This window comes from Salvelinus namaycush, chromosome 1, assembly GCF_016432855.1.
Source record: "Salvelinus namaycush isolate Seneca chromosome 1, SaNama_1.0, whole genome shotgun sequence".
NCBI lineage: Eukaryota > Metazoa > Chordata > Actinopteri > Salmoniformes > Salmonidae > Salvelinus > Salvelinus namaycush.
In genome coordinates this window covers 61,826,287-61,849,648 of record NC_052307.1, presented here as the reverse complement: position 1 = coordinate 61,849,648, position 23,362 = coordinate 61,826,287, and the positions used below count along the sequence as shown (strand labels likewise).

Below are 23,362 nucleotides of genomic sequence, written 5' to 3'. Positions count from 1 at the left end.
GAGTCCTGAAGATCAGTTTGGATGGAATCCTCCATGTCTTTTCAAGCATAATGCGTTATTACGGGGTATTATGAGTAAGAGATGTTCATCGTATTCTCAGTTAACTAACTACTTCAGCAGTTTATGCCACACTTCCGAAGCTTCTGCTCCATGTTATGTTAACGTCTTGCTACATTTATCTTATTCTTGGACCTGGTTGGATCCTAAAGTGCCCATACTGAATAGCCTGTACAACGTACTTCCTGCTTCCTGTTCCCGGTGGCTCCGTGGCCTTGTCACCACCTCGCCTGACTGGTCATTTATGCAACAGCCTTGTACACTTCATGAACCCACCCTTCTGATCTGAAGAGAATCACCTCTCACTAACCTCTTCATTTTGGCTCACAGACACACAGACACACAGTGGAACACTTGTCACCCCATTAGCTCCCAGTCCTGTGTCTCTGACCATTGGTAACCATGATGCAGGTTTGGATACTATCACTACTGCTGCCTCTCACACTGTCATTCTCTGGTCTACATGTTGATCCTAGCAAAATTCATGGTAAGAATCATTTTTTGTTTTGATTATACTGCATGTGCCTCAAAGCTCAAAGATGTTGCCTTCTTTCACTATTTGAAATCCGTTCTCAAATATGCACTGTGCTTTTGGAGAATTATTTTGAACATCATTTTGAAGTGATTTTATTATCTTCCTTAATGATTACTGATGAACATTGATATAAAAATACATTAAATAATACAAGGCATGCAAATGCATTTTTTCACTAAATTATCTAAACGAAAAAGGAGTTTAAAATATTCTGACTTATTATTGGATTTTCAAATTGATGAACTTGACTAATTAGAAACAAGAACAGTGAAATATTGCTAATGTTTTAAAACCAGGAAATATGCACAGAAACTTATCTTCAATTCCCTTATCACCAGCTTTCCCAGAGAGACACATAGCTGGGGTGTTTCTGGTCAGCTACACAAATGACGCAAACCAGTTTGCCTATGCCTTCAATGCCTCTGAGGCCAGGGAGGTGTGCTGGTCTCTGGGTGTAACCATGGCCTCCAATTCCCAGGTTGAGGAGGCTCAGAGACTGGGCTTGGAAACATGCAGGTAAAATGGCTTTTGGATTCGATTCTTCTTTGTATGCTAGTGATCCTTTTCATAATAGATAACCTCTGAGAATTATTGAATCCATTTTAAATCGGCTGTGTCTCTAGGTTTGGGTGGATTGATGAACATTTTGCAGTGATCCCTCGTATTGAGGCCAGTAAAACCTGTGGTCAAAACCAGACCGGTGTCATCAAATGGAGAGCCTCTGTCACCAAACGTTTTGATGTGTTCTGCTTCAACACTTCAGGTACAGTAAAGGATTTAAAAATCTTAATCTCCATGCAGTCAATGGATCAAAGATAAAATAGAGAAATATTATGGTATGGTGATTCATGGATACATAATCTAATTGCTCTGTGCCTTTTTGTTGACCCTAAACTCTGAGGTAATTGGAATTTTTCCAGAAAGTCAAATCACGTACTTTAATTTCCTTTGTGAAACTAACAATTGTATGAACGTGAGAGGAAAAGGGAACATTTGAGTGTGAAAAACATCCTACATTAACTTCCTGAACTGTCTCTGGGGTGGTTTGACCAAGTTTTAGGAATTGAGTGAAATGAAAATATTTGGCAAACAGCCACTGTGATGTCAATGCTGGATATCAATGTATTCATTTAATTGAATGTGAATAAAATTACTAACCACATCTTTCTCCTTCAGGAGCGGCCTCACCCCCCTCTACCTCCCTCTCTCCAGCCATCATTCATCTTGTCCCCTCCACACAGTCCGCACGGCCCACCTCTCATTCTCGCTCCTCCCTTCTCTCGCTCAGTAGTTTTTCTGATAACCCAGAGGAGGTAGAGGTAGAACTACCCCAGTCCATGAGCAGCGCAAAGTCTTCAATTGGAGGTTTGAGACATTAACTACCAGTATTGCTGTTGTCCATCAAACCACTCCTATGTTCTGTCATCATTACCATTGGGAGTGAAAGTGACAAGGCTCATTTTGTATGAGTAATCTCTTCCCTCTCCTGTGCTCTGTTGTTTTATTGCTGCCAAAAGCATTACTTATCACCTCGGCCATTGTTCTTCTTCTGACTGCAATGGCCATTCTCATGTACTTTAGAACGTAAGTGTTTTTACAACTTTTTTTTTGTAAAAGGGAAAAAACTAGATATGTAAGATCCCTTGAATTGAAATCCATTATTTAGATAATGGTAATTCATTAAGCACAATTGCTATAACATATACCTGTTGACATGGTCATGCATACATTTGATTTATACCAGAGTGACTTTAGGGATGTAAGTTGATGCTGTGTTAACTGTGTTAAAAAAAAGTAACATTTTATTTTTCCTCTTTAAAAAGGAACAATGGCCTCAAGACTATTCTCCCCTGCTGGGATGGGGAGCAGCAGAAAGAGTACATTGAGACAGAGGAGTGTGCAGCACACACCTGTATGAAGGACACAAATGAAGCCCAGACTGAGGGAGAAGCTAAGGCTGAGCCTGAGGAGGATGTGTGCAAAGAGACAGCCAATGACATCAGTGTGAACATCAGTGATGAGACCAACACTGATTCAGCATCAGAGATAAAACCTTGATGCTTTAGATTATGTAAAACCAAAGATAAGGTCAGGCTGCTTTTTTAAAGTTATGTTCCTGCTTATGGAAGTTATGTTGTTTAGTCGTTTGTACAAAGTGTGCATTGATGTTATTCAAATGCATTTATTTATAGCATGGGATGCCTTTCCAATTTTGCTTTAAAAAGTGACTTTATGTCTCCTTGTTGTTTTGTGCCGTTCATATTCAAAATAGATTGTTCTAGAGATCATCCTGTATTTTAACCACTAGATGGCGATGTCATCAAGGCAATTATTGCTGCAACGTGGATGAGTTGTGGCAAGGACTATTATAGTAGCTGAATTCAAAATGGGTTCATATTTTCTACTACACAGATAATTAATTTGATGACTTCAGATAAAGTTAGTCAGTATGCCATGGCCACTGCTAACTACTGCATGTTAAATCATGTGTTTTAACTAATGCCAATCTTGAACTGATGCAATAAATTCTAACTTTTTGTATCCCTGCCTTGCAGTTACTTCTTAGCCTTTTTGGAAATGTGTCAGGCTACTGCCAGGATATTTGGGTTAGCGCTTCGTAGTATTCATGTTCTAATAAACAATGTATTCCATTATCTCACAGTTTTAAATTGCTGCATGACAAAAAAAAAACGGAATAATCCATGTTTAAATATCTTTATTGATAACAAAAGTAACATAATTAAAAACAGGCTATTTTACAGCATTTCGTCAACCACTAACGAGCAAGAGGTGAGAGAGCAGTATAACATCTTTGGCCATCTTTGGACACTTGTATCTCAGTGCAACTAGAGGAGAAGACATGCCTTCACATTTTTCTCTCTTGTCCAAACTCTCAACATTCAATTGGCTCATAGTTGCTTTCCAAAGTTATACATACAGTACATCCAAATTAAATATTGCATACTCTGACCAATAGAAATGCCTGTTTTCATTCAAATTGAAACAAAACATTCACACAAATATTTCAAGCAAATATCATACAGTGCATACAAGTACAATGTTTTGTACCTACAGTGTCCACAACTGACTTCAGTGTCCTCCTTGGAACCTACTGCATGACATCCTGTAAAAAACAAGCACACATGGAAAGGGACAGTGGAAATGTACCATTCATCACAGCTAAAGCAGTGTTCCAGCTCCAGAGATAAACACTGTCAGGTTCCGTAAACAGCTGGGACTGCCCATCACTAGGGCATGATACAGTGAGTGTTAGACATCAAAGTAGAAGTGGCCAGTGTTTTTTCTCCCAGACATTGCACTTGAAACCCAAATATTTTGTAACATTACTGAACTGTGAGTAAGTGCTCTGCAGAGTGAACCAGCCTTAGTGCAAATGATGTTGCTGCACTGGAGAAAGAAACCTTTGTACTGTGGACATACATCATTTAGACACTAAGATGTAGTTGGCTCCTACTGCTACCTCTCCAAACTATTTTTATACTGTTAAAGACATGCTCCGGAACTTTGGCGACTAATAAGTATTTATTAAGCCTCCCGCTTTGGATGTGTCAATGTGTAGTTCATACATGCATGATCTATTAGCAGAATTACTGTCTTACCTCAATTATCCATGAAATTTCTAGTTTGAAAGCAACTGCTTTTCTGGAAACTGTGCTTGACCTACATATTCCTCCATGTGGGCCAGCCACTTAGGCATATATCTGCACATGGCACACAATTTTCGGGGATCACTTTTGCCACTTGAGCACTACTTTCAGAACTACTAGCACACATGCAGCCAGAGAAACAGGAGACACACTTATTCATTCAAACCATTGGGTTTTTTCCCCCGTGAATGCAAGAGATACCGTTGTGATGGTTGAGAGCTTACATGCACGGATTGAGCTAAATCCCATGTTATTGTGGTAACTCTGGTTGTGTGCCAATGGCCGCTTCAGTTTTCACTGCATCCACTAGGAAGCTGAGCTCATTGCACAGGGTCTCGTGGCGGTAGGCCATGCGGATCTGAGCCACATTGGTCCGCCGAATGTCGTTCCCCTCAGGTCCATCCTTCAAGTAGTTGGCCCCAATAAAGTGCTTCTTCTCCTGCACAAAATGAGTCATACAGTATTACCAGAGATTGTATATCATGTAAACTCCTTAGGTATAACCACTCCATTAGATGGGGGACAGGGGAAGGATATTTTAATGTTATTTTGCATTCATGCTATTATACACTCTTATAAAAAAGGTGTTATCTAGAACGTAAAAGTTCATTGGCTGTCCCCATAGGAAAACCCTTTGAAGTACCCTTTTTGGTTCCTGTTAGAACACTTTTGGGTTTCATGTAGAATCCTTTCCACAGAGGGTTTCTACCTAGAACCAAAAAGGGTTCTACCTGGAACCCTTTTTTCTAAGAGGGTAGATATCAATGCCCAGGGCTCTACCTGGTGAGACAGGCCACTCTGCAGCACACTGTTCCTGGCAATCTCACACACATCACAGGTGCTGAGCTTCCACAGCTGGGCCGCAATGGCATACTCCTCCATCAGTGCCTCCTACAGACAGGACACACTGTCATCAAGTACTGTCCTACAAAACAGCTATGGAACACTCAGCTGGAGTTTACCTTGGTATAGTGGAACTGCATAGGATCATCTGTTGATAGAGACACACACAGCCCCTTGTGTAGGAACTCCCTGAGAGGGTTTTTGGAATATTCCAGGAACAAGCTGTTATTGCTCAGAGGAGACATGGCAATGGGCACCTGGGCCAGGTAGTACAGGTACTGTAGGACAGGGCTCTGTGGCAGAGAGAGACAGACACACTCAGTACATACACACAGACTTACACATACCTCGCTGTCACCTGCTCATCATACAGGGTCTCTGCTTACTGTTCAGCAGACACGGTGGATGTTAAAATGTGTCAAAAGTTGATAACTAGCTCCTGTCCCTGTGGCTGGCTCGGTTATTTTCAGTGGCTGTATTTGCGTGGAGCAGGCCTGGTAGACAGGGCTTTTCTTTGTCTGTGTGCTGGTTAGGCCCACAGATAGACAGGAAAATGAAGCAAACAGTGAGGCCAAAAGGGCTGAACACTGTTACTGCATTACAATGACTAGCATTTATACAGCGTGCTTTCATGTGAGAATATTAGATAGCTTTGCATTTCTTTAGGGTCATCTCATGACATCCACTATTCATGTGAGTAGCACCTACTGTATCACATGGGAGATCAGCATGAGAGTGCTCCATTCAAACATGCTGGGGAGTTCAGCATTTACAGTATATTTGATGGCAAATAAGTGTGTGTAGGCTAGAGTGTGTTGAGGACAGATGATGCAGGATTCAGTATGGTAGTAGAGGACCTTCTTGAGGTTGAGGCCGTGGGAGATGTTGTCAGCGGTGAGGAAAGCAGAGACCAGGTGGGTGATGGATCCAGCCTCCCCGCAGTGTGGACGGAACTGGAAGGTGCTTAAGCCTCGCTCTCTGGAAGAGACCCAGGGAAATATTCCGTGGTCATATTCACACACACACACACACACACACACACACACACACACACACACACACACACACACACACACACACACACACACACACACACACACACACACACACACACACACACACACACACACACACACACACACACAGAGCTACACAAGTGTATTATGTAGGCCTACAGTAGCATCTTCAGTGACTTTGGAGGAGCTCCTTGACCATATGTGCCAGTAATTCAAGTCTGTCAGAGACTGTAATTCTATTCCTTTGTATTATCATAGGGAATTTATTTATAGATGCGTTGGTGCATTACACTGTGCAGCAATGTAGCATGCCTGCAACCAGACACCTGTTCTGCTCCCCTTGGTTGCCCTCATTCTGAAGTGCCTTAAATTCAATGAATAATAGCAACTGAACAGTGGGTGTAACACCTACATTTTCCCTTCAGCAGCATCAGTAGAAGGACAGTTGGAACTCTCGGTTTCTCTTGAAAGAGATATAATGGTTTGGGTTCGTTACCAGAGGCCTGAGAGGGGCAGATAGCAACAGGTACTTACTTCCTCAGATTGTTGAGCACCATGATGTTGGCGTACATGTGGAAGAGGTAGTAGCTGTAGGGAGGGTTTTCATCTGCTGTCCACTGCTCAGGCTTGGGGCTCTTGTAGGAGAACATGTGGTCACTGTGCTTGGACTCATCATCCACACTGTCAAAGCCTGTCACCTGCACAGGAAGAGTAGAGGTTGAACGGTGAATGGTTGACACTATCAGGATACATTTTGCAGGAAAATCTAAATGAATTATACTCACATATTTGAGAAATACATGTAGCTCTTTATGCTTCTGTGGATTGACTGTGGCCTCAAACAGAGGAAGGAATATGTTCTCCAACATCTTGGCAAAGTTAGTGATCAACTTCTTTGACTTGAAAATATCACTGAAAGAAGTGAAACATTTTTAAGGATGACAAACATCTCACAAAAAGAGTACTATCTTTCATAGTGGCCATGTTACATTCTTCCTCCAGTTGAAAGTGAAATGTAACTCTTTGCCTTTAGCTGTCACTCAGGCAGCAGCACTTACTAGATCCTGGGGACTTGGATGATCCACTGCATGTTGGTAGAGTGCACTTTGTGCTGGATGAACCACTTGGAGAGGCTGTCCCATTCGTCTGCAGAGCGTCCGTAGATGGACAGACGAGGCTCAGCATGCTGGTACTTACTCTCCTCTAGGTCATGGGACACTTCCTGTCAAGGGAAAGACGTGGTAGAAAGATCAAATAAGTGAGAAGTTCTCTCATCTCCAAACAAAACAATTATTCTGGGTCTCTGTCACCTCCCATCCATCAGAGTAACACATGTGCAAATGTGTTACTGCACATGTTGTTTTTGCATAATAATGATAGCTTATGCAACATAACATGTGTTATCAATTTGAGAGAATCAGGATGTTTTCTGTATGAATTAACTATACCTTGATAATGCGTGCAAAGTACTCTCCATCTATGAGGTTGTCTGTTTTCAGGTAGATTTCTCTGAGTTCACTGGCCCCCACTGGGTTGTACTTGGAGTTGAACTTATCGAATCTGTGAAAGGTTTGTCTGCCCTGTGGGGTGAGACACACACAGAGATCTAATATTAGCTTATGGATGGTGCTAACAGATCTCCAAAACGAACACGTGTCTCTAGCTATAGGTATAACTGAACAGCTATGGTTACACAATAAATATGTGTTTTATGGCATAACAGCTGTTCCTGTACAGTATGGATGATATACTCTTACAAAAAAACACATTTCAAATTAGCATTCTGTTTTCAGATGTTGAACTTAAATTTCACATGTTAACACCACCGTCTAACATGTGAGGAGAGAAACATGTTTTCACATAACATGGTGAGGTGAAAATTGGGGTGGCAGGTATCCTAGTGGTTAGAGCGTTGGGCCAGTAACCGAAAAGTTGCTGGATTGAATCCCCGAGCTGACAAGATAGAAATCTGTCGATCTGCCCCTGAACAAGGCCGTTAACCCACTGTTCCCCGGTAGGCATTCATTGTAAATAAGAATTTGTTCTTAACTGATATGCCTAGTTGAATAAAATAAAAAAACATGTGAATTGGGGTTTCACTTGGGAAATTTCCAGGTCAAAATTAGATATGCAGTTTCACATGTGAAAATCTCACTCTCCCATGTGGAAATACAAGTTCACATGTGAAAATCTCACTCTCCCATGTGGAAATGCAAGTTCACATGTGAAAATCTCACTCTCCCATGTGGAAATGCAAGTTCACATGTGAAAATCTCACTCTCCCATGTGGAAATGCAAGTTCACATGTGAAAATCTCACTCTCCCATGTGGAAATACAAGTTCACATGTGAAAATCACATTTGCAGTTTCATACAGTGCCTTCGGAAAGTATTCAGACCCCTTGACTTTTATTCTAAAATGGTTTAAATAAAATGAAAAACTCAACAATCTACATAGAATACCCCATAATCGCAAAAAAAAAACTATTTTTTTGAACTTTTTGCCAATTTATTAAAAATGAAAAAAAGTATTCAGACCTTTTGCTATGAGACTCGAAGTTGAGCTCAGGTGCATCCTGTTTCTGTTGATTATCCTTGAGATGTTTCTGCAACTTGATTGGAGTCCACCTGTGGGAAATTCAATTGATTGGACAGGATTTGGAAAGGCACACACCTGTCTATTTAAGGTCCCACAGTTGACAGTGCATGTCAGAGCAAAAACCAAGCCATGAGGTCGAAGGAATTGGCCGTAGAGCTCAGAGACAGGATTGTGTCAAAGCACAGATCTGTAGAAGGGTACCAAAACATTTCGACAGCATTGAAGGTCCCAAACAACACAGTGGCCTCCATCATTCTTAAATGGAAGAAGTTTGGAACCACTAAGAGTCTTCCTAGAGCTGGCCGCCGGCCAAACTGAGCAACCGGGGGACATAAGAACCCGATAAGAACCCGATAGTCACTCTGACAGAGGTCTAGAGTTTCTCTGTGGAGATGGGAGAACTTTCCAGAAGGACAACCATCTCTGCAGCACTCCACCAATCAGACCTTTATGGTAGAGTGGCCAGACGGAAGCCACTCCTCAGTAAAAAGCACATGACAGCCCACTTGGAGTTTGCCAAAAGGCACTTAGACTCTCAGACCATGAGAAACAAAATTCTCTGGTCTGATGAAACCAAGATTGAACTCTTTGGCCTGAATGCCAAGCGTCACGTCTGGAGGAAACCAGGCACCTCTCATTACCTGGCCAATACCTTCCTCATGGTGATGCATGGTGGTGGCAGCATCATGCTGTGAGGATGTTTTTTTTTTTTTTTTTTTTTTTTTTTTAATTATCCCATTTTCTCCCCAATTTTCGTGGTATCCAATCGCTAGTAATTACTATCTTGTCTCATCGCTACAACTCCCGTACGGGCTCGGGAGAGACCAAGGTCGAAAGCCATGCGTCCTCCGAAGCACAACCCAACCAAGCCGCACTGCTTCTTAACACAGCGCGCCTCCAACCCGGAAGCCAGCCGCACCAATGTGTCGGAGGAAACACCGTGTACCTGGCCCCCTTGGTTAGCGCGCACTGCGCCCGGCCCGCCACAGGAGTCGCTGGAGCGCGATGAGACAAGGATATCCCTACCGGCCAAACCCTCCCTAACCCGGACGACGCTATGCCAATTGTGCGTCGCCCCACGGACCTCCCGGTCGCGGCCGGCTGCGACAGAGCCTGGGCGCGAACCCAGGGACTCTGGTGGCGCAGCTAGCACTGCGATGCAATGCCCTAGACCACTGCGCCACCCGGGAGGCGTGAGGATGTTTTTCAGCGGCAGGGACTAGGAGACTAGTCAGGATCGAGGGAAAGGTGAACGGAGCAAAGTAATGAGGGATCCTTGATAAAAACCTGCTTCAGAGCGCTCAGGAACTTAGACTGACGCGAAAGTTTACCTTCCAACAGGACAACGACCCTAAGCACATGGCCAAGACAACGCAGGAGTGGCTCCGGGACAAGTCTCTGAATGTCCTTGAGTGGCCCAACCAGAGCCCGGACTTGAACCCGATCGAACATCACTGGAGAGACTTGTCCCGAAGCCACACCTGCGTTGTCTTGGCTGTGTGCTTAGGGTCGCTGTCCTCCCCATCCAACCTGACAGAGCTTGAGAGGATCTGCAGAGAAGAATGGTAGAAACTCCCCAAATACAGGTGTGCCAATCTTGTAGTGTCATACCCAAGAAGACTCGATGCTTTAACTGCTGCCAAAGGTGCTTCAAGTACTAAGTAAAGGGTCTGAATACTTATGTAAATGTGATATTTCACATTTACATAAGTAAATGTTTTTGCTTTGCATTATGGGGTATTGTGTGTAGATTGATGAGGGAAAAAACGATTTAATACATTTTAGAATAAATCTGTAACATAACAAAATGTGAAAAAAGTCAAGGGGTCTGAATACTTTCACATGATAAAAATGACAAATAATTAAAATGTGCAGTTTCACATGTAAGAAAACTAGTTCACATGTGGGGTTGAAATAATGTTATTCTGTTAACATGTTACAGTAGCAATGTTTCCACACCTGGAATTAGGGTGACTGCATCTAAAAATCCTTAAATGCGTTACAAATTATGTGGGACATTCGCAGAACAGTGGAAAACATTATTGTCACGATCGTTGAAATGAGTAGACCAAGGCGCAGCGTGGTATGCGTACATTCTCTTTTAATGAATGAACACCAAACAAACCAACAAAAATAACAAACGAAACGTGAAGCTATACAAAATAGTGCTGACAGGCAACTACACATAGTCAATATCCCACAAACACAAATGAGGAAATGGCTACCTAAATATGATCCCCAATCAGAGACAACGATAAACAGCTGCCTCTGATTGGGAACCATATCAGGCCACCATAGAAACACAAAAACACCTAGATGACCCACCCAAGTCACTATCACGCCCCAACCAACACAGAGAAAAAACAGCTTACTATGGTCAGGGCTTGACAATTATTTCTCTTTTCGGGCATGTTAATGAATCACGTTCAAATGGCGACATACACTGAGTGTACAAAACATTAAAAATACCATCCTAATATTGAGTTGCAACCCCCTTTTGCCCTCAGAATAGCCTCAATTAATCAGGGCATGAACTCTACAAGGTGTCGTAAGTGTTCCACAGGGATGCTGGCCTGCGTTGACTCCAATGCATTCCACAGTTGGCTGGATGTCCTTTGGGTGGTTGACCAGTCTTGATACACACGGGAAACTGAAAAACCCAGCAGCATTGCAGTTCTTGACACAAACCAGTGCGCCTGGCACCTACGACCATACCCCATTCAAAGTCACTTAAATCTTTTGTCTTACTCTTTCACACCCTGAATGGCACACATACACAATCAATGTCTCAATTGTTTCAAGGCTTAAAAATTATTCTTTAACCTATCTCCTCCCATTCATCTACACTGATTGAAGTGGATTTAACAAGTGACATCAATAAGGGATAATGGCTTTCACCTGGATTCACCTGGTCAGTCTATGTCATGGAAAGAGTAGGTGTTCTTAATGTTTCGTACACTCAGTGTAGTTCTGCTGTATGAAAGTCACTGCCTGTTATTACAGGGGCAATCCTTAGCGACTACATCCATTTTGGGATTTATGAATTAATCATATTTACCAATTGATTCTTGAAGAATATAAAACATTTTGCCTCAGTGCTGAGTGCTGAAGTGCGTAGCGCTTAAAAATGGTCTGTCCTCGGTTGCAACACTCTGGAGTTGGTCTGTCCTCGGTTGCAACACTCTGGAGTTGGTCTGTCCTCGGTTGCAACACTCTGGAGTTGGTCTGTCCTCGGTTGCAACACTCTGGAGTTGGTCTGTCCTCGGTTGCAACACTCTGGAGTTGGTCTGTCCTCGGTTGCAACACTCTGGAGTTGGTCTGTCCTCGGTTGCAACACTCTGGAGTTGGTCTGTCCTCGGTTGCAACACTCTGGAGTTGGTCTGTCCTCGGTTGCAACACTCTGGAGTTGGTCTGTCCTCAGTTGCAACACTCTGGAGTTGGTCTGTCCTCGGTTGCAACACTCTGGAGTTGGTCTGTCCTCGGTTGCAACACTCTGGAGTTGGTCTGTCCTCAGTTGCAACACTCTGGAGTTGGTCTGTCCTCAGTTGCAACACTCTGGAGTTGGTCTGTCCTCAGTTGCAACACTCTGGAGTTGGTCTGTCCTCGGTTGCAACACTCTGGAGTTGGTCTGTCCTCAGTTGCAACACTCTGGAGTTGGTCTGTCCTCAGTTGCAACACTCTGGAGTTGGTCTGTCCTCAGTTGCAACACTCTGGAGTTGGTCTGTCCTCGGTTGCAACACTCTGGAGTTGGTCTGTCCTCGGTTGCAACTACCGGGTTCCAAACTGCTTCTGGAAACAACGTCAGCACAATAACTGTTCGTTGGGAGCTTCATGAAATGGGTTCACCATGTGCAAAGATCACCATGTGCAATGGCAAGCGTCGGCTGGAGTGGTGTAAAGCTCGCTGCCATTGGACTCTGGAGCAGTGGAAACGAGTTCTCTGGAGTGATGAATCACGCTTCACCATCTGGCACTCCGACAGACGAATCTGGGTTTGGCGAATGCCAGGAGAATGCTACCTGCCCCAATGCATAGTGCCAACTGTAAAGTTAGGTGGAGGAGGAATAATGGTCTGGGGCTGTTTTTCATGGTTCGGGCTAGGCCACTTAGTTCCAGTGAAGGGAAAGCTTAATGGTACAACATACAATGACATTGTAGAAGATTCAATGTTCCAACATCTAGTGGAAGCTTTCCCAGAAGAGTGGAGGCTGTTATAGCTGCAAAGGGAGGACCAACTCCATATTCATGCCCATGATTTTGGATTGAGATGTTCGACGAGCAAGTGTTCACGTACATTTAGTCATGTAGTGTATCATGGATGTACAGTCCTTGCATCCGTAGCGTAGGGTAAGGATTTGCGAGTGGTTGCATTTTTCCAGCCCCAAACCTTGGCTTTTTACTGAAACTGTGGTGGGGAGACCCCTTTGTTCATGTTTCAATTAAGGATTGTCGCTTTAAACACCTAATAGAGTACTAGTGTTATATATTTTCACGAGGGAAAAATATATGGAAAATTAACATGTGAAACTTCACACGTGTCTGAAAACCATAAGGGTATGCATGATGGCAGGAGAAATAGATAGAGAGAGGGAGGGTCTTACAGCGTGTACATCCAGGGAGTCCACGGTGAGGTCATAGGGGTCCATGTTGAGGTGTTCAAACACCTCTCTGAGGGTCAGCTTCCGCCCGCCCTTCTCCAGCACCACACGGTCTGCCTCTGTCTTGTAGGTGGTCTGGATGAAGTTTAGAAGGTGCTTCTGGGACATGCAGGCGGCTGCATGGATGTGTGTGTCCACCTGGGGAAAGAGACATCACAGTCGGAAAGTGGACAAATCAGATTTAGTCTAAATGGTGGACTTTCACTTTTTACATGACAAATTTAGCTTTCACATTCAAGTGTTGGAACTTGCCTTTCTGACATTGTAGAAGTCTCTGTGTGGAACACCCTTCAGTTCCTTTAACTCAGCCATCTCATTGAGCATTTCATGCAGGTAGAACTTTGAGCCCAGGAAGTTCAGGCGTCTGTGACAATAGGTCTTCCTGGAAAGCACATTAGTTATGCAGAGACAAAAATAAAGCTCCATTACACAGTGGTGAGTTCAGGAAGTGGTGGTCACTCACGTGGGTCCATCAACGATCATGGCCAGCACATGGCTGAGGTCTATGGCGAAGGTCTCCAGGTCAGGGTAGGGCAGGCTGCGGGGCCTGTTCAGACTTAGAGCCTCTGCGTTCTCATACACATACACTATGCCATCTTTCGTCTGCAGCTCATAGCTCAGGTTATCTGGGATATTCTCAATGCTGTAAGGGTCCTCCCCCTCTCTAGGGCAAGGGCAGACATCTGTGGGGAGACCAGTATGACTGACATAGACTAATACAATGGACTCCACTTGTACAGGACGTTAAGAACACATTATGTACATATAGTTAATTTATGGGCACTGTTTGAGTATACACTGAGTGTACAAAACATTATGAACACCATGACATAGATTGACCAGGGAAATTCAGGGTGAAAGCTATGTTCAGTTATTGATGTCACTTGTTAAATCCGCTTGAGACAATTGAGACATGGACTGTGTACGTGTGCCATTCAGAGGGTGAATGGGCAAGACAAAAGAACGGGGTATGGTAGTAGGTGCTCGGTGCACCGGTTTGTGTCAAGAGCTGCAACGCTGCTTGGTTTTTCACACTCAACAGTTTCCCGTGTGTATCAAGAATGGTCCACCACCTAAAGGACATCCAGACAAATTGTCACAACTGTGGGAAGCACGGGAGTCAACATTGGCCAGCATCCCCGTGGAACGCTTTCAACACCTTATAGAGTCCATGCCCCGACGAATTGAGGCTGTTCTGAGAGCAAAAGGGAGGTGCTACTCAAAAGTAGGAAGGTGTTGTTAATGTTTTGTAAACTCAGTGTATACCTGGTAGAACCTCGTCCTCTTCCTTCCACGTCTGGTTCTCAGCACTGCGGAGGAACTGAGCGACGGTCCGGGGAAAGCGATGGTAGGCCAGTCTGGAGTACTTCTCCCTAATGAACAGGGCTTTCATCAGTGTTTTTGCTGCCTGTTCATAGTCCTCTACTGTGATCTGGGGAGAGGAGAGAGCTGTCATTACTAGTCTTATCACATGGCTTTCCATTTCATCCTGTGGACTCCCTGCCACACAAAATTATTCCTAACCACCTGGGAATTTAAAGTCATACCAAAGTACCACTTTTATTATTTAAATTGTTTATCAAACTTGTATTTTGACAGGGAGTCATGCTGAGTCTGCACTTCTGCGAACAGGCCTTTCTAATTGACCTGGCCGGGGTATCCTGGAATGACATTGACCTCATCCCGTCAGTAGAGGATGCCTGGTTATTCTTTAAAAGTGCCGTCCTCACCATCTTAAATAAGCATGCTCCATTCAAAAAATGTAGAACTAGGAATAGATATAGCCCTTGGTTCACTCCAGACCTGTCTGCCCTTGACCAGCACAAAAACATCCTGTGGCGTTCTGCATTAGCATCGAATAGCCCCCGTGATATGCAACTTTTTAGGGAAGTTAGGAACCAATATACACAGGCAGTTAGGAAAGCTAAGGCTAGCTTTTTCAAACAGAAATTTGCATCCTGTAGTACAAACTCAAAAAAGTTCTGGGACACTGTAAAGTCCATGGAGAATAAGAGCACCTCCTCCCAGCTGCCCACTGCACTGAGGCTAGGAAACACTGTCACTACCGATACATCCACAATAATTGAGAATTTCAATAAGCATTTTTCTACGGCTGGTCTTGCTTTCCACCTGGCTACCCCTACCCCGGTCAACAGCCCTGCGCTCCCCACAGCAACTCGCCCAAACCTCCCCTATTTCTCCTTCACCCAAATCCAGATAGCTGATGTTCTGAAAGAGCCGCAAAATCTGGACCCCTACAAATCAGCCGGGCTAGACAATCTGGACCCTCTCTTTCTAAAATTATCTGCCGAAATTATCTGAGATTCGCATAGATTGGAAAGCTGCCGCGGTCTTCCCCCTCTTCAAAGGGGGAGACACTCTAGACCCAAACTGCTACAGACCTATATCTATTCTACCCTGCCTTTCTAAGGTCTTTGAAAGCCAAGTTAACAAACAGATTACAGACCATTTCGAATCTCACCGTACCTTCTCCGCTATGCAATCTGGTTTCAGAGCTGATCATGGGTGCACCTCAGCCACGCTCAAGGTCCTAAACAATATCATAACCGCCATCGATAAGAGACATTACTGTGCAGCCGTATTCATCGACCTGGCTAAGGCTTTCGACTCTGTCAATCACCACATTCTTATTGGCAGACTCAACAACCTTGGTTTCTCAAATGATTGCCTCGCTTGGTTCACCAACTACTTCTCCGGTAGAGTTCAGTATGTCAAATCGGAGGTCCTGTGGTCCGAACCTCGGGCAGTCTCTATGGGGGTGCCACAGGGTTCAATTTTCGGGCCGACTCTCTTCTCTGTATACATCAATGATGTTGCTCTCGCTGCTGGTGATTCTTTGATCCACCTCTACGCCGACAACACCATTCTGTATACCTCTGGCCCTTCGTTGGACACTGTGTTAACTAACCTCCAGATGAGCTTCAATGCCATACAACTCTCCTTCTGTGGCCTCCAACTGCTCTTAAATGCAAGTAAAACTAAATGCATGCTCTTCAACCGATCGCTGCCTGCATCTGCCTGCCCGTCCAGCATCACGGTTCTGTCTTAGAATATGTGGACAACTACAAATACCTAGGTGTCTGGCTAGACTGTAAACTCTCCTTCCAGACTCACATTAAACATCTCCAATCCAAAATGAAATATTGAATCGGCTTCCTATTTCGCAACAAAGCATCCTTCACTCATGCTGCCAAACATACCCTCGTAAAACTGACCATCCTACCGATCCTCGACTTCGGCGATGTCATTTACAAAATAGCCTCCAACACTCTACTCAACAAATTGGATGCAGTCTATCACAGTGTCATCCGTTTTGTCAACAAAGTCCCATACACTACCCACCACTGCGACCTGTATGATCTCGTTGGCTGGCCCTCGCTTCATACTCGTCGCCAAACCCACTGGCTCCAGGTCATCTACAAGTCTCTGCTAGGTAAAGCCCCACCTTATCTCAGCTCACTGGTCACCATAGCAGCACCCACCCGTAGCATGCGCTCCTGCAGGTATATCTCACTGGTCACCCCCAAAGCCAATTCTTCCTTTGGTCGCCTCTCCTTCCAGTTCTCTGCTGCCAATGACTGGAACGAACTGCAAAAATCTCTGAAGCTGGAGACTCTTACCTCCCTCACTAGCTTTAAGCACCAGCTGTCAGAGCAGCTCACAGATCACTGCACCTGTACATAGCTCGTCTGTAAATAGCCCATCCAATCTACCTCATCCCCATGCTGTATTTATTTATTTATCTTGCTCCTTTGCACCCCAGTATCTCAACTTGCACATTCATCTTCTGCACATCCTACCATTCCAATGTTTAATTGCTATATTGTAATTACTTTGCCACCATGGCCTATTTATTGCCTTACCTCTCTTATCCTACCTCATTTGCACATGCTGTATAAAGATTGTTCTACTGTATTATTGATTGTATGTTTCTTTATTCCATGTGTAACTCTGTGTTGTTGTATGTGTCGAACTGCTTTGCTTTATCTTGGCCAGGTCGCAGTTGCAAATGAGAACTTGTTCTCAACTAGCCTACCTGGTTAAATAAAGGTGAAATAAAAATAAAATAAAGAGTCCAAGTTCTCTTTTACAGATTAACCAAAAACATCAATATACACTATACACATCAATATTCACATCAATACACGAAAAGCTAAACACAATCATTACTGTCCCATTTCATTGCAACTCTTCCAGTATGCAGTGAAATACTGGAAGAGTTGTATATGATCTGTATGCCACCTGCTTGGAGCACTTACACCAGCGCAGTAGTCTCCACTGATGGTGACCCTCTGGTACTCGGGGCAGTTCTCTGGAAGTGAGGAGCAGGTGGAGGAGGGTGAGAGGAATGGGGTCACCACAGAACGGGCCCACTCTGCAGTCACAGGGATCTGCAGGCCCTGCAAGGATGCTGACTGCGAACGGATCATCTTGAAACTCTTCTTCCTGGAAACAAAACATTCTTATAAATACTTAACACTCCAGTACAGAATTGATCAGCTAGTTTAGATTCCATGAGGTCCTGTATTGTTGAGAGCCAGACTCACCTCTTGGCGCTCTCTTCTGAATGCTGCTCTGCCAGCTCTTTGAGCAGCTCCCTCTCCTTGGCCTGGTGCATGCCGATGGGACAGTCCTCAGGGACGGTGAACATGGACAGGGCATCCTTAGTGTCCTCCTCCTTCAGCGCTGACGCATACACCTTCTCAGCCAGCAGACGTGTCTCCTCATCCACCTCACTCAGCGTGATCTTAGGGAATTGTCGTGGCATGTCTGTAAAAACACCAGCAGCAGTGTAGCAGCTTAGTATAAACACTGTACAGATACAGTATGTACGTATACACTTCGGAGTTTTGGAGGGGTTAGATTGGAGTTTCGTTATTGTAGGAGGTGGCGCTGCCACCTAATTTGTCCCCAAAAATAGCTGCCATTTCCAGCGTTTCTATCCACTCAGAACTCAAATCTGCATTGTCATCACAACACCTCACTGTCATGACATCCCTCTGCTATAAGCATTGCTTTGCATATTCACCTAGTATTAAAGGAGAACTATTAGCACAATGTGTTAGCTAATATTAAATCTATTAGCATATATTGATTTATTTGCTTAGCAGAGTTACCTTGAGGCAAGGCAAAACAACCACCATGACAGATTGACAAATTGTGGCGTACTGCAATCTCCTTTTGAAATTACTCTGGTAAGCGGATCCTTGAGCACTTGTGACCGACATAAGTACTGACAACTGATCACGTTACATCCAACATGCTAACCGTACTTGCCTCCGAGACAATATGCTATTTTCACTTATGACCTTTAGGGTCAATGCCAGGCCCCGTAATATCCTCTCTGAGGACAACATAGAGACAGGGTAGAGAATGACATTAGGTTAGTGTTTATCTTATTCATAGACTCTCTGCTGAGTGAATTGTACTGTCAGAGGTCATCTTATGACCCCTGGGATTTAATTCAGTTTTAATTCCCAGCTGTTCCATCATTCTTTTCATTTTTCTGAAGACCAGAGTATCTGCAGCCTGTAGACTCAGGCTGCAACGATGTTGTTTATACTGTTTCATGTTTGTTGGTCATGTATCAAGATGAGGCTAGGGACACAAATCTTGAGCTGGCAGATTACATTGAAAGAATCTGCTGTCATAAGTGGCTCAACGTGATTTTCAAAATTGAAAACTCGACTTATACAGTATGACTGCCATTTTGATTTGTCTCCAGACACATACCAGCTCTATTCCTTTCAGGTTTATGGTCCTAATCATAATAACCTGTGTAACCGTGACAGTAACGGTTGTACTGTAGACTTTATAGCCCAGTGTCTGATTGTCGGTCACTGGTCCAGTAACCACACTGTTGTCCCATTTAGGGACGTGTCTGCACCGACAGATCAAGTGACCAAACCGCGAGGGGTTTGTTGATACCCCAAATGACTTAAAACCCTATCCACCCAGGCAGCACTGTGGCCATACAGACCTGGTGCCCCTGAGAGAAAAGCTCTGGTGTCATCAGTGACAGAGTAATGTCAAAGCTCCATTCTGCCAAGCCTTTCCAAGAGGGCTGCCATTCCTGCCAAAATGATGTGCCACAAACACCCCACTGCTCACCCTAAGCCACTTCCAAGAACAGCTTTGTGGATCAAACTAGCGCCTGTCCACTGCCCACTGCACTGCAGACAGACAGAGAGAGCAGCACATTACAGCAAAGACCACAGGTGAACTCTGAAAGCTGAGAGAGTTTCTGTGAAGCAGCAGCAGCATTGATTAATAGATGGGTTCTCATAAATAATTTAGCACCGCTTCTTCCTCTCAATGAATTGCTGCCTCACTCTCACACACACGCGCACACACAATCTCTCTCTCTCTCTCTCTCTCTCTCTCTCTCTCTCTCTCTCTCTCTCTCTCTCTCTCTCTCTCTCTCTTTCTCTCTTAGTCTCTCTGCTTATACTGCTGCCTCAGCATCAGTTATACATCATTTTCTCAGTCAGAGACACCCACAAGCCATCAGTATTCCTCCCAGAGTAATAGCCATCTCATTTCCATCACACGTTATGAACTTTAACACACTCTCTCAAACAGCAACACAATAGTTTCCGAGGCTCTAGCTGCTAGAACAGTATGTAGTGTACCTTAACTCGTTATCATCTGCGTGCCTTACCTTCCGGTCTGTTCACAGCCATCTCTCTGTGCTGTACAGTCTCCACTGGGAGTCCTGATGATGGAAATCTCAGCTAGGATCACAGTGTCTCTGTACAGGCTCTCTGCGGTAGAGACTGGCTAACAGGCTGGTCGCCTGACTCTGACGGGCTGGCTGGGATGTGGGTCGGTCCCACACTGAGCCTGCCGTGGTTCACGACCGCGGTTCTGTTTTCTTTGAGTGTCCTTCTCTATCTATTTTAAGAAGCCAATGGCATCATGTCGACAGAGCCACTAATCCTTGGGATATGTCACAACTGGCTGTCAACAAAGAGAGAGCCCAGAGGCAAGCCACCGGCACTCCCCTCAGCTGGCTGGGCTCACACACACTCACACACAAACACTCCTCATACACTCCTCTCCATCTTTGGGACAGTGATAAATCACAAGCTGGTAGCCGCAGCCTTCCTCCTTAAGGAGCCAGATAGCAAGCTATGCAGCCGTTGCAAGTATTGTAAACATTACCCAGGCAGCCCTGATTGAGAGGACTGCCGCTGCGCAGCCATGCATCACTGCTTTGCCTCAGAGCCTCGACAGACCCGCCCACACACTTAATCTCAGCTCTGACTGACCTTGGTTTAGGTGCATAGTGTTAGAATGAATAATTCTGCTGTAGTTCTCTGGCATCATGTCAGTCAGCTGATGGGTAATCATCCTCAGTAAAGGATCAGACTACCTCACACTCTAACATCACCCAATTAGAATAGGTGATGACAAAACAGTGACCCACAAACCCATGTTTACCCATGCACACACTGTCCTTCATGTTCATGCTCAAAGCGGCCAATTTGAAACCATATAGGACCCTCTACCCTGATCTGTGTGATTTCAGTCCAGGCTGATCCTATCTGACACTGGCTTCGGCAGAGACACTCACATAGCTTGTAGTGTATGCTGTACACACATGGCATAGGGCTCCATTCCCTACCTGGTACTGGTGTTGTTCAGCGTTCCCAGTAGAGGTCCAGAAAGAGAGATATAGGGCAGATTAAATTCAGTGTTGTCGATAAGGTCCTGTTGTTTCCCCCAATGGACAACTGCTGCAGCTCTGATTACCCCCACATGACTACAACTTACATCCCAGCTGCCTGTCCAACCCCCTTGGCTCACACACACACACACACACACACACACACACACACACACACACACACACACACACACACACACACACACACACACACACACACACACACACACACACACACACACACACACACACTCCAACATGCAGGTCACAATGTTAACAATCCGTGTTTATTTTTACCTAGCCTGTTGAGGTTGACTGTCTAATGCCTCACAGCAGAATGATTTACAGTATCTTTGGACAGCAACAATGTCATTCAGCTTGCTCTATATTTCATTCAGAGCTTCATTACATGGAGAAATAATGTTGTTCTGCATTGGAGTTGACTTCCTATTATTGATCTGCACATCTGGTTTTGGGAGCATTAGATCATGTGACCGAGGGGATTTCTGCTGCAGCTCCATAGAGAGCATTACAGGAGATGAATGTAGGCACAGACACAGTCTGATCTCAATGGTTCCCACTCTGCACTGATGTACTTATGATAGTGGGATGTGGGGACTGAGAGACAGAGAGAATGAGAGAGAACTGAGCCATGATCATGTTGAGTTATGTTGTTCTAAGCCTCTGTACGTTCCAGGAAGCCCCTTTGAGTCTGCAAGTGGCATTTTGATACCATGATGTTAGCACATTGGAGCAAAAAGGAATTTGAGCATCTCCTGAATGGGTTGTTTCCTAATGGTCTGGTCATTGTATCCCTGCTATCTTCCTGTCTGTGTTGGATCATTTACCGTAGTGCTCCCTGTCCCTGGGCAGCCATTAGTAGTTCTCTTACCTCAAACACAGCTGTCACACACTGTTTTTATCATGTCCTCTCTGAGCTCTCTCAGACACCAGCCTGTTGTCACTGGTGGGGGTCCTGTCCTGAATTACTGTACCTTCTGTCAATGATACCTCTGTAAGAGAAGGTCAACTACATCTCTGTCAGTCTGTGTATGAGAAAGACACGTATCACCCTGGCTAAAGATATTTTAAGAGAGTACAGTACAGTATATCAACATTTATGAGCACTGGTTGGAGTGGTGTTGTTTTATTTATTGGGCTGATGTCTGAGGGTCTACATGTATGAGTGAGAGAGCATTTGAGAGATTGAGTGAATGAATAAGCCTGAGAGAGGGAGAGAAAAGGAGAGAGGGGGAGGAGGGTGAGAGCAGGCTCACCGTTTCCCAAGCAGGGGCTTGACTGCTGCTTCAGCAGAGGGGTGTCTCCTCTCCTCATCTTCCTCACAGTGTTTGGGCCTGGGAGAGAAAAACAAAACAGTGCAGTCATGCACGAGCGCAACGCAGCTTTACCCAGAGTGTTCCTCAGACACAATTGGATGGGCCTTTAATGCATTTACATTAGTCTCATAGCGTTGACAGATTGATGCTCATAAACATACAAGTCATTTATCACATTGATAAGATCTTAGACAGAGAAACTGGAGAAGAATCAGTAAGAATATGTAAGAAACACAATGCACATTCAATATGTAGCATATCACCAACATATGTCAATGATCCATCATTTGAGTCTTTGTGAGATACAATAACATCTTTAGACCATAGCTGTTCACTCACCTCCTCTGTCTCCGTGCCTCCGTACCTTCTGCAGCCAGGCAGACTATATGAACTCTGGAAGTTCCCTCAGAGAAAACCCTCAGTCATTTTCTGCTCCTGTGGTGGTAAGGAGATAACTCACTCATCGCCCTCCAGTGCACAAGACACCATCCTTAACTCTTTCACTGCCGCTGCATAGCAAATGACATAAAGTAAAGTGTTTATTCTTACTACTTATCCAGAATGCAAATTAGTATCAGTTGGTCATAACTCACATAGGTTACATTACCATTGTTGTCCTCTCACCGTCCCTCTCTGCATATTCTACTGCTGCCCCTCATTTTGGCAACTCCCTCTTCGGTCTGAGATAAACTGAGAAAGAGGTGCTGACATTTTGCAAAGAGCATGTTGTTAAACATCAGTACTTTGTGAAGAGTCCTCTTTCAGCTGTAGACACAGAGGGCCCTCATGTGGAGGATTTATTATTGCAGGATATTAGGGTGAGATTAGCCTGGTCCCAGATCTGGTATCATGTCAACTCCATGGCATGACCAGGAGTGGCAACGAGTGGCATGATGACATAAACAGACTGGTACCCAGGCTCGGGCAAGATATGATGCTGCCAAGATGTCAACCTCCCTG

General features: G+C 44.5%; 2 protein-coding genes across 2 annotated transcripts; one reads left to right on the top strand and one right to left on the bottom strand.

Moving 5' to 3' along the window:
* Window positions 1-330: 330 nt before the first annotated feature.
* Window positions 331-3,133, top strand: LOC120046679 (lymphatic vessel endothelial hyaluronic acid receptor 1-like). Its single transcript, XM_038992089.1, has 6 exons — window positions 331-544; window positions 931-1,108; window positions 1,216-1,355; window positions 1,769-1,957; window positions 2,110-2,176; window positions 2,416-3,133. The coding sequence occupies exons 1-6, from the start codon at window positions 460-462 to the stop codon at window positions 2,648-2,650; spliced, it is 894 nt and encodes a 297-aa protein (XP_038848017.1). The 5' UTR covers window positions 331-459; the 3' UTR covers window positions 2,651-3,133.
* A 1,377-nt stretch (window positions 3,134-4,510) lies between these two features.
* On the bottom strand, window positions 4,511-22,400 carry LOC120052472 (AMP deaminase 3-like). The gene is made up of 15 exons (XM_038999407.1): window positions 22,343-22,400; window positions 17,944-18,166; window positions 17,656-17,842; window positions 14,642-14,807; window positions 13,839-14,058; window positions 13,628-13,757; window positions 13,319-13,513; window positions 7,568-7,699; window positions 7,178-7,341; window positions 6,905-7,031; window positions 6,654-6,817; window positions 5,961-6,081; window positions 5,223-5,396; window positions 5,041-5,151; window positions 4,511-4,699 (listed from the first exon to the last, which is right to left on the bottom strand). The coding sequence occupies exons 1-15, from the start codon at window positions 22,398-22,400 to the stop codon at window positions 4,511-4,513; spliced, it is 2,361 nt and encodes a 786-aa protein (XP_038855335.1).
* Window positions 22,401-23,362: the final 962 nt, after the last annotated feature.

Coding starts and splice junctions, on each gene's coding strand:
- LOC120046679 (XM_038992089.1), top strand. CDS start 460: ATGATGCAGGTTTGGATACTATCACTACTGCTGCCTCTCACACTGTCA. Junction 545..930: donor TGATCCTAGCAAAATTCATG/GTAAGAATCATT, acceptor CCTTATCACCAG/CTTTCCCAGAGAGACACATA. Junction 1,958..2,109: donor CGCAAAGTCTTCAATTGGAG/GTTTGAGACATT, acceptor TGCTGCCAAAAG/CATTACTTATCACCTCGGCC.
- LOC120052472 (XM_038999407.1), bottom strand. CDS start 22,400: ATGAGGAGAGGAGACACCCCTCTGCTGAAGCAGCAGTCAAGCCCCTGC. Junction 14,059..14,641: donor AGAGGACGAGGTTCTACCAG/GTATACACTGAG, acceptor GTCTCCCCACAG/ATGTCTGCCCTTGCCCTAGA. Junction 7,032..7,177: donor ATCCAAGTCCCCAGGATCTA/GTAAGTGCTGCT, acceptor CACTTCTTTCAG/TGATATTTTCAAGTCAAAGA.